This window comes from Fusarium oxysporum, chromosome II, assembly GCF_013085055.1.
Source record: "Fusarium oxysporum Fo47 chromosome II, complete sequence".
Taxonomy (NCBI): Eukaryota; Fungi; Ascomycota; class Sordariomycetes; order Hypocreales; family Nectriaceae; genus Fusarium; species Fusarium oxysporum.
The window spans coordinates 27,642-40,254 of record NC_072841.1 but is presented as its reverse complement, the minus strand read 5'-3'; the positions used below and the strand labels follow the sequence as shown (position 1 = coordinate 40,254).

General features: G+C 42.2%; 5 protein-coding genes across 5 annotated transcripts; 3 read left to right on the top strand and 2 right to left on the bottom strand.

Moving 5' to 3' along the window:
* Positions 1-203: 203 nt before the first annotated feature.
* On the bottom strand, positions 204-641 carry FOBCDRAFT_314947 (uncharacterized protein; the record flags this gene model as incomplete). Its single annotated transcript, XM_031172236.3, has 2 exons — positions 204-543; positions 604-641. The coding sequence occupies 2 exons, from the start codon at positions 639-641 to the stop codon at positions 210-212; spliced, it is 372 nt and encodes a 123-aa protein (XP_031049021.2). The 3' UTR covers positions 204-209.
* Positions 642-3,640: 2,999 nt separating this feature from the next.
* On the top strand, positions 3,641-5,643 carry FOBCDRAFT_247488 (major facilitator superfamily domain-containing protein). The gene is made up of 5 exons (XM_031172235.3): positions 3,641-3,849; positions 3,934-4,056; positions 4,116-4,610; positions 4,661-5,331; positions 5,384-5,643. Exons 1-5 carry the CDS (start codon positions 3,817-3,819, stop codon positions 5,541-5,543), a joined length of 1,482 nt encoding a protein of 493 aa, XP_031049020.2. The 5' UTR covers positions 3,641-3,816; the 3' UTR covers positions 5,544-5,643.
* Positions 5,644-7,086: 1,443 nt separating this feature from the next.
* Positions 7,087-9,209, bottom strand: FOBCDRAFT_247487 (uncharacterized protein). The gene is made up of 4 exons (XM_059610802.1): positions 9,170-9,209; positions 8,907-9,090; positions 8,151-8,853; positions 7,087-7,678 (listed from the first exon to the last, which is right to left on the bottom strand). The coding sequence occupies exons 1-4, from the start codon at positions 9,198-9,200 to the stop codon at positions 7,115-7,117; spliced, it is 1,482 nt and encodes a 493-aa protein (XP_059463996.1). The 5' UTR covers positions 9,201-9,209; the 3' UTR covers positions 7,087-7,114.
* A 405-nt stretch (positions 9,210-9,614) lies between these two features.
* On the top strand, positions 9,615-10,896 carry FOBCDRAFT_287493 (chaperonin 10-like protein; the record flags this gene model as incomplete). The annotated part of the gene is made up of 3 exons (XM_054703099.2): positions 9,615-9,900; positions 9,967-10,605; positions 10,667-10,896. The coding sequence occupies 3 exons, from the start codon at positions 9,615-9,617 to the stop codon at positions 10,894-10,896; spliced, it is 1,155 nt and encodes a 384-aa protein (XP_054559074.2).
* Positions 10,897-11,195: 299 nt separating this feature from the next.
* On the top strand, positions 11,196-12,120 carry FOBCDRAFT_213712 (uncharacterized protein). Its single transcript, XM_054703098.2, has one exon. It carries the CDS (start codon positions 11,291-11,293, stop codon positions 12,065-12,067), a length of 777 nt encoding a protein of 258 aa, XP_054559073.1. The 5' UTR covers positions 11,196-11,290; the 3' UTR covers positions 12,068-12,120.
* Positions 12,121-12,613: the final 493 nt, after the last annotated feature.

Genomic DNA, 12,613 nt, shown 5'->3' with positions numbered 1-12,613 from the left:
TTTCACTCTTTCCCATGGTACTATTCATTTCTCTTTGGCCTACGAGAAAATTCTTAAAACATCCCTTAAAGACGAGGCCTAGGTGCTGCCAATGCTGGCACGACTGCAAAGTCTTTGACTTTGTAATTCTGGGGCCAAATGCCATTCTTGGCCGAAGCTAGGATACCCTTGGGGTCAAAAGCATTCTTGATCAGGGTTTTGAGATGCATTTAAGCATTGTTATTGAAGCTGTACGTCTGTGCGATCTGATCCATCAGAGCAAGATGCGTACGATACTCGCCCCATCCTCTCTGAGCAGGTTCATCTATCAGTGTACAGATGAGCTGGTACGCGCGGCGGCATGAATCTTCATCTTCTCGGTTGAATACCAAGCATACGATGTGGTGCATTTCGCGCATGCCGACGACAAAAGTACCAATGAAATCGAAGCCAGCTTCCTCGCAACGGTTGTGAGTGAGATTATACTGCGCCATGGCGTCGTCGCCTGTAATTTTGGCGATAGGTGAGAAGAAGGGATGTGCGCCTTGGGAAGCCAGTATCTGCCTGCCATCAGCTGATAATTCTGTGGAGAAACTAAGATGCTCCGGAAGAGGACAAACTTACACCCATTCTAGTTCGGTATAAGTGGGAATGCCTTGCATAGTAAGGTGTCTTATCTGGAACATGACGTTGTGCGGTATATCTTTAGGAAAGTAGAACTTTGCGCTAGGAATAGCTGAGAATAATTGTTTAATAGCCTCCTACATGAGTTTTCTAATCGGCTCGGGCCTGTAAATTGCTTTATAGAAGTTCTAACGTCCTAAACTTAGCTATTGAGATTTAAGCCTATATCCAACCAGTGGCGCAAAGAAAATTAGCGCTGGGGTATTCAGCATCCCGTATTTCATAATCGCGTCTATCCAGATGAAAGCATCACATTTATATACCAAGCTATATATATAATCTATAAGTATAGAGAAACTTAATCCAAGCTGGATAGTGCTTATAGGGGCTTTATGGTATTATATATAACATATAAATAGTTAGCCTCTAGCAGAAATATAATAAAATAACTATTTCAGAGAAGGAGTTATTAAGCTAAACCTTGGCGATTCTATTCGCCTGGATGACTATGATTTATCTAGAATGTATAAGTAATAGCATATATATAAGCCGGCTTTAAAGTTAATAGGAAAAGGAGAGATATAATATAATTATTAATACACTCTATTTAATAAAAAGTAAGTAATAAGATAAGCTATACTAATATATCTACTGCCTAGTTTATTTATTTATATATTTATTTAGTTAAGAAGGAACCCTTTTATATAATTAAATTCCTTTATATTATAACCCTAATAAGGCATTATATACCTTAGATTTTCTATTAATTACTATACTTCCTACTAAAGATAATTAGCACTAAGAATCTATAATTATAGCTAGTTTATTATAATTAGTATTAATCTACTTAGATTATTACTAATTACTTAATAACCTTACTAATTAATTATAATTACCTTAAGTATAGAAAATATATTTATTTATATTTTTATAAATTCTAACTTACTAGCTATTAATAAAACTTCTTTATATTAATTAACCCTAATATATATTAAACTTACTATTAAGAGATATAATACTTTAATAAGCTTAGTTATATGCCCTATATAATCTGCTAATAATAAACCTAGCATGGCTTAGTTTATCTAAAGTTAGGAACTAACTATTATATAGCTGCCTTATAAAAGCCTTATAGTTGCTATTATGGCCACGAATTATAATATTAACTAACCTTAAGTAGAAATTTTAACTAATTAGTAACTTAGCCTAGTAGTAAGTAATATTATAGTAATTTATGGCCTATAAAATAGCATTTATATAAATAATTCTAATAGAATTATCTTCGAATAATTCCTAGGTGGTTTGACCTACTGGTGACTAAGATGTGGATACCATGTAAGGAGCTGTGCTCCTCTCAGACACATGTGACTTAGAACTAACAGCAACACAATAACCCTTTTTGTTTCAACAGGTGCAAATTATCAGACATCAGAGTTTTCATCAGGTCTAAACATCTACCCCTAGCAATTACGTAAATTATCAACTTTGTTGTTGTTCTTAATTCCAAGTTTATTGTCTGTTTTCTAGACCCTGACACAGATAAGAAGCGTGAGCTGCCAAGCAGTGAGCATTTACTGCCTCAGTGGGTTGCTTCGCGACTGAAAATTTGAGCAACATTGCGTTTTTCAGGGGCGATTGCCATGCCGAGCCATTTCTGTAGGACACTGAAGGTGTGCGCAAACTGAGAATTTTAATGAGGTGGAGCTTATAACTTGTGAGAGGACGCATCCTGGTCTGCTATTGAAAGATAGGGCACTGCATGAGCGGCTTGAGCCCTGTATAAAACATTCTGAAGAGACTTCTCAGAAGCGGCATGACGGCGCGACTCCGTTCCGAAGGTATTAGGCTCCACGACTTCTCGCGGACCGACATACAAGGGTCGATCTGCTGGCTAGGACCCAACGAAATTCCAACTCGCCTTCTTGGCGGTGACAGTGAACAGTAACACGACTCCATTGTTGAACGTCTTACCACAGGGAACTTTTTAATGCAATTGAACTTATGTAGATGTTTATTCTGATACTAGCACAAACCACGCTATTCGTAGCATCAGCCTTGGATAGGCTTGCTCAGGTAGACCTCCGAAAATATTGCCCGACAGCGATTTTTGAAACCTCTCTTGAAAAACGAAAAAAATATAGGAAAAAGTCTGTCATGCCGGTGTCCTCGAATTGTGCTTAGTGCTGTAGTAAGGCTAACCCGATTGCTGTATCACCTTTCTCTAGGGTAGATTCAAACCTCTGACGAACCTGCGTAAAGTGACGTAAATAGTATGAACCTGAGTAACAAACTGTTGGCCAGCAATGACTGATAAAGTTCATTCCCATTGCCAATAAATATGGTTAATGCCTTTTCCCAACAATCTCCCGTAATCTCTTCCGTATCTAAATTGCCCCTTCCGAGGATCGGAGAATTGCCGTGTTGTCTCCCCGAACCCCAAACCCACTATTGTGGGACTTGGAGCTGCAACTCTTGGGCCTTTTGTGGCTCCAACGAACATCACTAAGGTTTAGTCTATCCCCGCTTTCCCCAACATGTCCCTGTTACGTCAAGTTCATGTTTGGAGAACGTTGCATCAAACAACCTCTATTGCCGTGTATCCGGTCGGTTAGTCTGGATAGAACCATTTAGGGGGCAAGCGCCGCGCGGCAATAAGACAGACCCCAGTATATCCAGGGGAGAGCACCAATCGGAAGGTGGTGGACCGAACAACGCTCGGCCCAACTATAACCAGGGTTTTTCCAGGTTGTGATTAAATGAAGGTTTGGTTGCATGGGGAAAGCAGGGCCAATCGGAGGAACCATTCCTGACGATACTCCTGAACGTTTTCACCCTGGCAAGCATGATCTATACAGTAAGATTACAGTAGATCATCTCGGTACGTGTACCTCTTGGTCCTTCCACAACGGCGCGACTTATGCGGCGGAGTAGTAACCACGTTTCGGCTAAGGGGATCTCAAGATCCAGCAAGATCACAGTCCAGGGGAGTGGAGTTGAGTGGCAACCCTGCTTCCGAAGCTCTGCTTTAAGCCATGTCACTGAATTGAAGGCTAGGCACGAAGGTTGGGGAGACGAGACTCTAACCCCATGGGGAATACCCCATAGTAAAATTGGTTATATCAATGTGAGTACACCCTGATGCTATGTCGATTATTATAGTCTCTTCACAAATAGCTTTCCCCAAGTCAGCTATCTCGGTGTAACCTAGAGAAGATGATGAAACCCGAAGTTGAGGCATTGGAGCATGTGAGTTACAGCACATTCCGACTTTGGGATCCAAGGCACCGCTTAGGCCTATTCACGAGATTTTTTCACTGATATAAGACCCAGGGAGATGGAATGCATTTGTCTGAAGAACACAAACAGTACCTTCTTCAGCGTCATGGAACAATCGATTTGGATCCCCTTCCTTCTATGTATGATGCCGATCCTTTGAACTGGCCCAAATGGAAGGTATGTACCCCCTTACACACGTTTCTTAACACACAACAAACTCACCACAATGCCTGCAGAAAGTCGTAAACATATTGTTGGTGGCCTTTCACGCAATGATGGCCACCTTCACAGCCGCCTCAATCCAATCAGCGTTTGTCGAAATCGCCGAAGACCTCCACGCCAGCGTCCAACGAACAAGCTACCTAGTGTCCATCATTATCGCCATTATAGGCGGTGCACCTTTCTTCTGGCGGCCCCTCTCTCAACGATACGGCCGACGTCCGATTTTCTTGTTATCCGTTCTGTGCAGTCTGATCGGCAACGTTGGCTGCGCTGTTAGTCATTCCTACGGAACAATGGGTGTTTGTCGCGCAATTACTGCTTTTTTCATTTGCCCTGCCGCTGCTATCGGAACTGGGGTCGTGCAAGAGATGTTTTTCCGTAAGGAGAGGGCCCGGTATATGGGTGTCTGGACGATTATGGTCACATTGGGGGTTCCCGTTGCGCCATTCATCTTTGGATTCGTCGCTCAGAGAGTCTCGTATAGATGGATCTACTGGATTCTGGCTATCGTGAGTTGACCGCAAAATTTCTTTCCATCATTGCCGCTAACCTCCCCAAGACAAACGGTGTGCAATTCATCCTTCATGCCTTGTTTGGACCTGAGACTCGCTTCTTGCCCAACCACGTACCTCAAGGAATGTCAGCATTCAGGCAGGAATACCTCAGCTTCCGCCGCATAGATCCTACTCCCTTGAGGTTTACCGAATTCATTGATCCGTTGCGCTTCTTCGCATATCCCATTGTCATGGTGCCAGCTGCCAGCTACGCTATGATTTTCCTGTGGGGCGCTGTAATGCTCAGTTTTGAGATCCCCCAGATCTACCCCGAGAAGTTTGGCTTGAGCACCGAGCAGGTTGGTCTCCAGTACGTGGGTGTCATTGTCGGCACGGTAATTGGGGAGCAATTCGGTGGTATCATCTCAGACAGGTGGATGTTGATGCAGGAACGCAGAGGAAAGACGCCACGACCGGAATACCGCTTATGGCTGAGCTATTTCGGCTATCTGTTGACTATCTGTGGTGTTGTCGTTTTCTTTGTGCAGACGGAAAATGCCTCAGATAAGTGGAATGTTACTCCCATCATCGGGGCTGGCATCGGAGCTGCAGGCAACCAGGTTGTCACGACTGTTCTGATCACGTACGCTGTGGACAGCTATCCCCAAGACGCTGCAGCGATCGGCGTGTTCATTACATTCATCCGTCAGACTTGGGGTTTCATTGGGCCATTCTGGTAAGTTACCCTCGTATAGATTCAATTGTGCACGAACTAATTGAGGAAATAGGATCCCCGAAATGATCAAAAATATTGGATTTGGGGCAAGTGCAGGAGTCTCAACGGCCATGATAGTGGCGGTGTCAATTTTGCCTACGATCTTGCTGCAGTGGAAGGGCAGACGTTGGCAGAAACGCAGCAATAAGATGGGCGAGTCATATCACAGTTAATACTTTGTCTGGTGTTACATCCACAAGGATCAAGACACATGAGAGGCCACTCATCAATGCTATATAAAAGATTAACAACTACCTAGATTTCTCATTGACCTCGGTCTTAGGGTTAAGATAGGGTTAGTATTAACTATCTAAGCTATCTTTGCCTTTATGTTTTCTTTTTAACTAAGATATAGCTAATAAGAAGAAGTAGAGATTTTTCTAGAAGAAGATAATAAGGAAATAAGAATATAGGTAAAAATAAGAATTAAAGGACATAAAAAGAGAGATAAAAAGAGAGATAAAAATAAAGATAAATACAGGAATAAAAAAAATAAAAAGGGAAAATAAGCCAAAAAGAAGAAATATAACTTAAATATATAATAAAATAAGATATAGCTAAGATAAAATAGGAAAGATATATAATTAGAAAAACTAATAAAGAGAGGTATAGCTAGAATAAGTTAAAAAAGAGTAAAGAGTAGAATATAAAGCTAATTTAGCCTATAGGAGGTTTAAGAATACCTTTTAGAGGTATTCTAGTTTAGTTAGGCTAGGCCTCTAGGGATTTCTCTAGCTATAAAAGTTATTAAAATACCCCTAATAATATCCCCTATATTATTTAATAACTAATAAACTAATTTTAATAAAGAATAAAAGGATATTAATATAATATAAGGTAGTTTATAAATTAAATTTAAGGTAATCAATAACCTCTAGTTTACCTATAAGATATAATATAATTATTATAAAAACTTATAAGTCTATAAACTTTAATAATAGGATTATAATAAACTATTTCTATTCTTAAATAAATACTTTAAATATAATTAAATAGTAAATTTAATTATAAATATTAAATTTAATAAATATTATTTAATAAGGATAGCCTATATATAATACCTAATTAAGAGCTTACCTTAACTACTATATAAAGATATAATAATTATACCTATATTAGCTCTTATTAATAAAAGAAAAGTAAATTTATATTAAAAATCAGCTAAAATAAATAAAATAATTAATTGCTTAAGCTATAAAGCTGGTAATTTAATTCTAGAAGCTGGAACTATCTAATCAGCTAGTTATCTAACACACTACAAGCTTTCCCGGTTATACAATACCAGGAATATGGTTTTCTGGAAAACGTAGGTAAGTCACCAAATTAAACGTGGGTTAAGAGATGAGCTGATAGCGCCGCGCTAAAGTGCCATATAAAATAAACGTGGGTTAGTCAACCTACGATTACAATAGGTGATAGGGTTGCTAACTATAGGTTTACTTAGGTAACATATAACGTTAATGATTAATACGTTACCTTATCAGTTAATTCAAGCCATTGGGAACGTTCTCGGTAGTTTTCGGTATTCGTTAAATGGATTATTACACACGGGTTGCAGATCTGCAGAGATGAAACGAATGAACATTCAACAGAACTCGTATTTTCAAGCCACATTACTTAGCAAGTCGTTTGCGGCTTTGGTATAAGTCATTTGGTCAAAACCATCAGTATTTGGATAGTAGTATGCCCACTCCTATCCATTGAAGGGATAATTATCTTTGTTTTAGGTGTAATACAACTTTATCTAATTTGTGGTAGATAGTAAAATCTGAAGTCGATGATAAACCGTCATCGTGTCAGAGAGGATATCTTGGATACGTTGTCTAACCACTACCCTAGCACTTGACAGGGCTTGGATCTCATCTTCTCGCGCAAGATAATTTACTGACAGAGAATCCTCTGTTGGATTGGACACATCAGAAGATAGCTTTTGAGTAATATCTTCGATATGAACAAGCCAGGTTGCAAGGCGTTCCAAAACACTGTCCCGTATTGAGTTCGTCGCAGCATTGGCCGATATATTCGAAATACCACGAGTATGTTCGTGTTCAAGAACCTCGACAGTAAGACCACACAGACCGAGATGGATATCTTCAACCAGCAATGGATTAGGCAAAAATTGGTTGGGATATTTAATCATCGAAGACAAGTCGATATCACGACCTGCATTCTCGCACCGTTGACGACGAACAAAAACATCCATATCGTAACAATTTCGTACAGAAAAGGGCGATGTCAGAGAGGTCTTCAATTCGTTGTAATGTAGTCGGGGACGTTGTCGATAGTTGAGAGATATCTGTGTCTCGACCTTGAAGAGATTACATACGAGTCTGCATTTTCCGCGTTACCTTGGAGGAATAAAAAAGTTATAGGCTAATAGGAAGATTTACAAACCTCTTCCACTCATCCGTAAACATGCCAACCCACGGACCATAACTGCCAGGAAATTCATTCTGAAGGACTTCTTGTGCATAGGACTGGCTGAGAAAGCCAGTAACTCGCAACGTTTCGATAAACAAGTCACAGAGAGAGTTGGCCTTGGCTACTATTTCCTCTTGCTGGGAATAACTTTAGCGTGAGATGTTTCGTTACCAACTTCAGATAGTGGAAGAGGTACATACATCTAAGAGCAATGCAAAAATTATGTTCATCAAGATTGATTGATAGGTTTCTAGACGTCTCATTGTGTCTGGAATTATTTTGCTTTCCAAGATATTGACCTTTGAACTTGTTAACCCATTTACAACTCGTGGAGGATATAGAAACAGAAAAGCACTCACCAGTAGCTTTGTGTACCGGTCGACAAGTTTACGATGAAGACTTAAGCACACGCTATTACGATTCTCTTTGCTTGAGAAATAAGACCCAATCATTATGACCGATGCCGCATTGTCAAAAGGCTTTTCGCTGAATTCGTAAGTAGCAGCAGTGATTACATGCCATCGGTGATGAAAATGATCAGCGTAAGACCGGAAATTGTCCTCAAGCCATTGTTTTTCAGAGTCAGAGGCATCCTTGACCTGTAATGGAGCCGATCTGGGTGGCAATGCAGATAGTTGTTGAAGAATTGTGATCAAATAATTCGGACTGTCAGATGAGTTGGACTCGCTTGCTGTTTCGGCACTCGAAACAGAAGGTGGCAATGCATTTCTATAACTTTTTGATCTTGCTTCCGCCAGGGATGATTGGCTCATAGCCTCTTTTATGTTTGCAAGTCTCGCCTTGGGGACAGGTTGTCTGATAGGAGCGGTAGATGGTGGATTGTCCTTCAAAGGCTTTTCGTCATGTTTTTCAGGAAGAGCACCTTTTCGCATTCTCGATCGGCGGAGCGAATACGTGCAAGCGATAGCCTTGTTCTTACAAAAAGAACAATCAGAAACTCCATTGCCATCACATTTTGTCTTGTTCGCACGACAAGCCTCACAAGCACGTGGTTTAGCCGAAGGATCCTGATGGGTTGTTAAGTGGCGCTGTAAAACATCCCTAAATGACTAGTTTAGAAGTGAATATGCTAAAAGAATGTGATCCGATCTTACTTGCGTAAATATGACTGCCCACATATATGGCATTGGTGTGCCTGTGAGTTATGTGTCGCTTGATGTCTCTTGAGGTGTTCCTTGCGCATGTAGCTCTTGCCACAATCACAAACAAAGCGGCCCGTAGGAGCCTGGAAAGACTTGATCTCTAAGTCTTGCTGAGGGTTGCCAAGAACCTGGTCACCTAAGAACAGGGATTAGACGTAGCTACTAGAAAATTGCCAATCACGCAAATTGAGCGTAGATTGATGGGCCATACATACCTGTTTGGCCATTCATCATATCCTGCGACATAGTGTAAAGCTTAATGAACAATGGGAGATGATCAGAACGCTTCTACGGAGTTAAGGAATTTTTCTCTTAATGACCGAGTCGTTGGTGATAAAGTGGGGTAAAAACTGGTTCGGCGTTTTGTGGGAGAGCTGCTTAATAAGTTTTGGGGGCGGTCGGCACCTTTCTGGGCTGATGGTTCAGCGAGACTTATCCTCAAGAGGTTAGATTTATCTCCTCCCAGCCTCGATATCACTTGGATATGATGCAATCGGCTCCTCATTGCTTGGGGAAAGTTTGCACTATCTGATGCTAGGATCGTTGGAAGTGACTTATTTAACCCTTCTGCATCCCGAAATGTACTTATACTCGGTGTCACCCACATGGCCATCTGGTTATCTTCTTTCTATCACTTTCGGGCTTGGATCAATTTACATCATGATCACAATGAAAGCTCTAGTCCTGACCCCAAAAGATAAACTTGTCACTATACAAGACATCCCCGTTCCTGAACCAGGCCCTTTGGAGATATTGGTCCGTGTCGGTGCCGTTGCCTTGAATCGAGTTGACTGGCTATACACTACCAACCCTGTAGCTGCGCAAGACTACCGTGTGGTAGGAAGTGATTTCGCAGGTGAGGTTGTAAAGGTTGGCTCAGACCTTGATAAAGTTGATGATCCTCGAGTTAAAGTCGGCACACGTGTTGCGAGTTTTGTGCAGGGAGGTGAGTACTCCATGCGCCATCACTATCACTTTTTAGCTAGTCACTAACAGATTATCTTACCACTAGCTTGCTCCGTCAACGAACGACCGGGCGCATTTGCTCAATATGTCTGCATTGAGTGGAATTTAGCATGGCATGTCCCCGATAGCATGTCCCTTGAAGAAGCCGCAGGCATCAGCATGTGCGGTCTCACTGCAGCCCAGGGAGTTTTCAGTCGCCTTCAACTTCCCTGTCCGTTTGCCGAAACCGAGGGTTTTAATCGTCTTGGCCTGAAATCTGGCGAGCCTGTCAACGTTCTCATCTACGGAGCGACTGCATCTCTTGGTCTTTTTGCGGCTCAATTGGTCCGCTTGAGCGAGAAATATTCGGGCTCTCGTATAAATCTCATTGGAGTAGCGAGTGCCTCGAAACACGACCTACTTCGAGCAAAGCCCTATTCTTTTGATGTTCTGATTGACTATCACGATGCCGATTGGACTGAGCAAGCCAAGAAACTGACTGCGAACACTGGTGGAGTGCACTATGCAGTTGATGCTGTATCTGTTTCCCCAACTGTCGAGGGGGTTGAATCGGTTCTGGCTCCTGAGGGTTGCTTCGCAGTATATCGAAGTCCAGCACTGGGAAAATTCGACATCAACAAATTACGCGTCAAGCCTTTGATTGGCGCTGTATGGGAGGGCCTGGGAGTTGAAATTGGCTACCAAGGTACGCGACAGCCTAAAATGTCAATGGAAAGTTTGAAGACGTTGCTAATTTCGAATTGCAGGTGCGAGTATTGCAGCGAACCCTCAAGCACGCAAATTTGCCGCTGGGTTCTTTAAATTCCTTGGTTCAGGAGCTCCGCAGGGCAAGGTCAAGCTGGAAAGCAACCCTGTTCGTCAGATGCATGGTGGTCTTGATAAAATTGCCGAAGAGGGCCTGCCACTTGTATCCCCGAACAAGGTTCCTGGAGTTCGTGCAGTTAGTGCCGAGAAGGTTGTCTACACAATCGCGTAGTATGCAACATGTAGTTCGGTGACCAATACTATTCCTGTTTCTTCTGTACCCATGTTTCGAATCATCCTAAAATTTAATCCTCCTTTTACTGACTGACTTAAATCCGTTACATCCGCTATTCAGACTCGCACAGACAGTTGACAGACACCAACTCAACAAAGTTAGAAAAGGGATGTGGGGTCAGAAAACGTCACTAACTAGTTTGCTGGCAACTGCCGATGGTGGGACTTGAAAAGGTTGTTACAAATTTCCATCAATGGAGTCGGCAAAATGTGGGCGAGCTAAGGGATATTTATATACGAAATTCTCGGCAGGATCAACATTCTTGTGGCAATCAGTACTCACTATACACTATCTTCAAATATCAATCAATTCTTCTTTTCATTTGACCAACATGGCTCGCATCTTGATCACTGGCTCTGCTGACGGCTTCGGCATCGTCGCTGCTCGTCAACTCGTCCAACGCAACCATGAAGTCTACCTCCACGCACGAAATGCCCAGCGTGCAGCTGATGCCAAGGCGCAATGCCCCGGTGCAGCCGGCGTCTTTATTGCTGACTTGTCTCTCGTCTCTGAGACAAAGAGACTCGCTAAGGAAGCCAACGCCGTTGGGACCTTTGATGCCATTATTCACAATGCTGGCATGCTCTATGGACCTTTCCGGAGGACACCTGATACTGGACTTCCGGCCATGGTGGCTGTCAACGTCCTTGCGCCCTATATCCTCACTTGTCTTTTGACCCCTCCCAAACGACTCGTCTATATTGCATCTCAGTTGCATAAGGATGCCAATACCGACGTTAAGGATATTTTCTGGCTGGAGCGTGGGGAAGCTCAGTTTAAGGACTATCCTGCCTACTGCAACTCGAAGCTACACGTCATACTGCTCACTAATGCAGTAGCTAGGCGTTTCAAGGATACATCAGTTCTCTCTGTGCACCCAGGCTGGGTTGCCACAAAGATTGGTGGCCAGGGTGCTCCTGATAGGCTTGAGGATGGAGTTGAGACGTACGTCATGCTGGCCGAAGGAGGTTATGATCAAAGCTTGACTGGAAAGTATTTTGAGCCTAAGAAGCGACTGGGTATGCCGCTTTCCGAGTGTGATGAGGTTGACCTGCAAGAAGCGGTTGTTGATGCTTGTAAAAGACTTACAGGATTGACGCTTCCTTGATTATCAGACCCTAGAACTAGTCGCGCTGTGAGTTGAATATTAGGCAATGAAACAGAATCTGAAATCTTACTTGATAAATCTTTTCCTCGCCACCGAGACGGAAAATAATCGCGTTCTCGTTGTTAACTTGTTGCTAAAGTCGACTTTAGGTTGTAGAGCCAGCTTTACATAGAATTTTTCCTTGGCCGCTCATGAACTGAAACCAATGTTTCTGCCACAGGAATCTCGGCGTATAAACACTAATCTCCAATAAAGTGAATTTTCAGTCTCACATTTGGTTTCTCCGCGAAACTTAGCAAGGACCAAAGACTCCCTTTTTTCAAAGATATGCCAATAGCTTTCTATGACGTTTATAACCCCTCAACCGCCTCCTAAGTCCAATCACCAATTTGAATATGTTTATCTGGCTACGCCAAATGTAGAGTGGTCTAAACTTAAAATGTGCAACCTACTTCATCATTCAGCCACTAACACTTGACTCGGTCGCTGATTCGTCATCGGGATTTTGTGGGAGAGATGGAAGTATACAAATTTGTAAGCCCATCA

Excerpts from the sequence above, each read along its gene's own strand:
- FOBCDRAFT_247488 (XM_031172235.3), top strand. The coding sequence starts at position 3,817 with ATGATGAAACCCGAAGTTGAGGCATTGGAGCAT. Across the intron at positions 4,057-4,115 it reads TGAACTGGCCCAAATGGAAG|AAAGTCGTAAACATATTGTT; the intron begins GTATGTACCCCC and ends CAATGCCTGCAG. Across the intron at positions 4,611-4,660 it reads TCTACTGGATTCTGGCTATC|ACAAACGGTGTGCAATTCAT; the intron begins GTGAGTTGACCG and ends AACCTCCCCAAG.
- FOBCDRAFT_247487 (XM_059610802.1), bottom strand. The coding sequence starts at position 9,200 with ATGTCGCAGGATATGATGAATGGCCAAACAG. Across the intron at positions 8,854-8,906 it reads GGGCAGTCATATTTACGCAA|GGATGTTTTACAGCGCCACT; the intron begins GTAAGATCGGAT and ends CTAGTCATTTAG. Across the intron at positions 7,679-8,150 it reads ACCGGTACACAAAGCTACTG|GTCGAGACACAGATATCTCT; the intron begins GTGAGTGCTTTT and ends AATCTCTTCAAG.
- FOBCDRAFT_213712 (XM_054703098.2), top strand. The coding sequence starts at position 11,291 with ATGGCTCGCATCTTGATCACTGGCTCTGCTGACGGCTTCGGCATCGTC.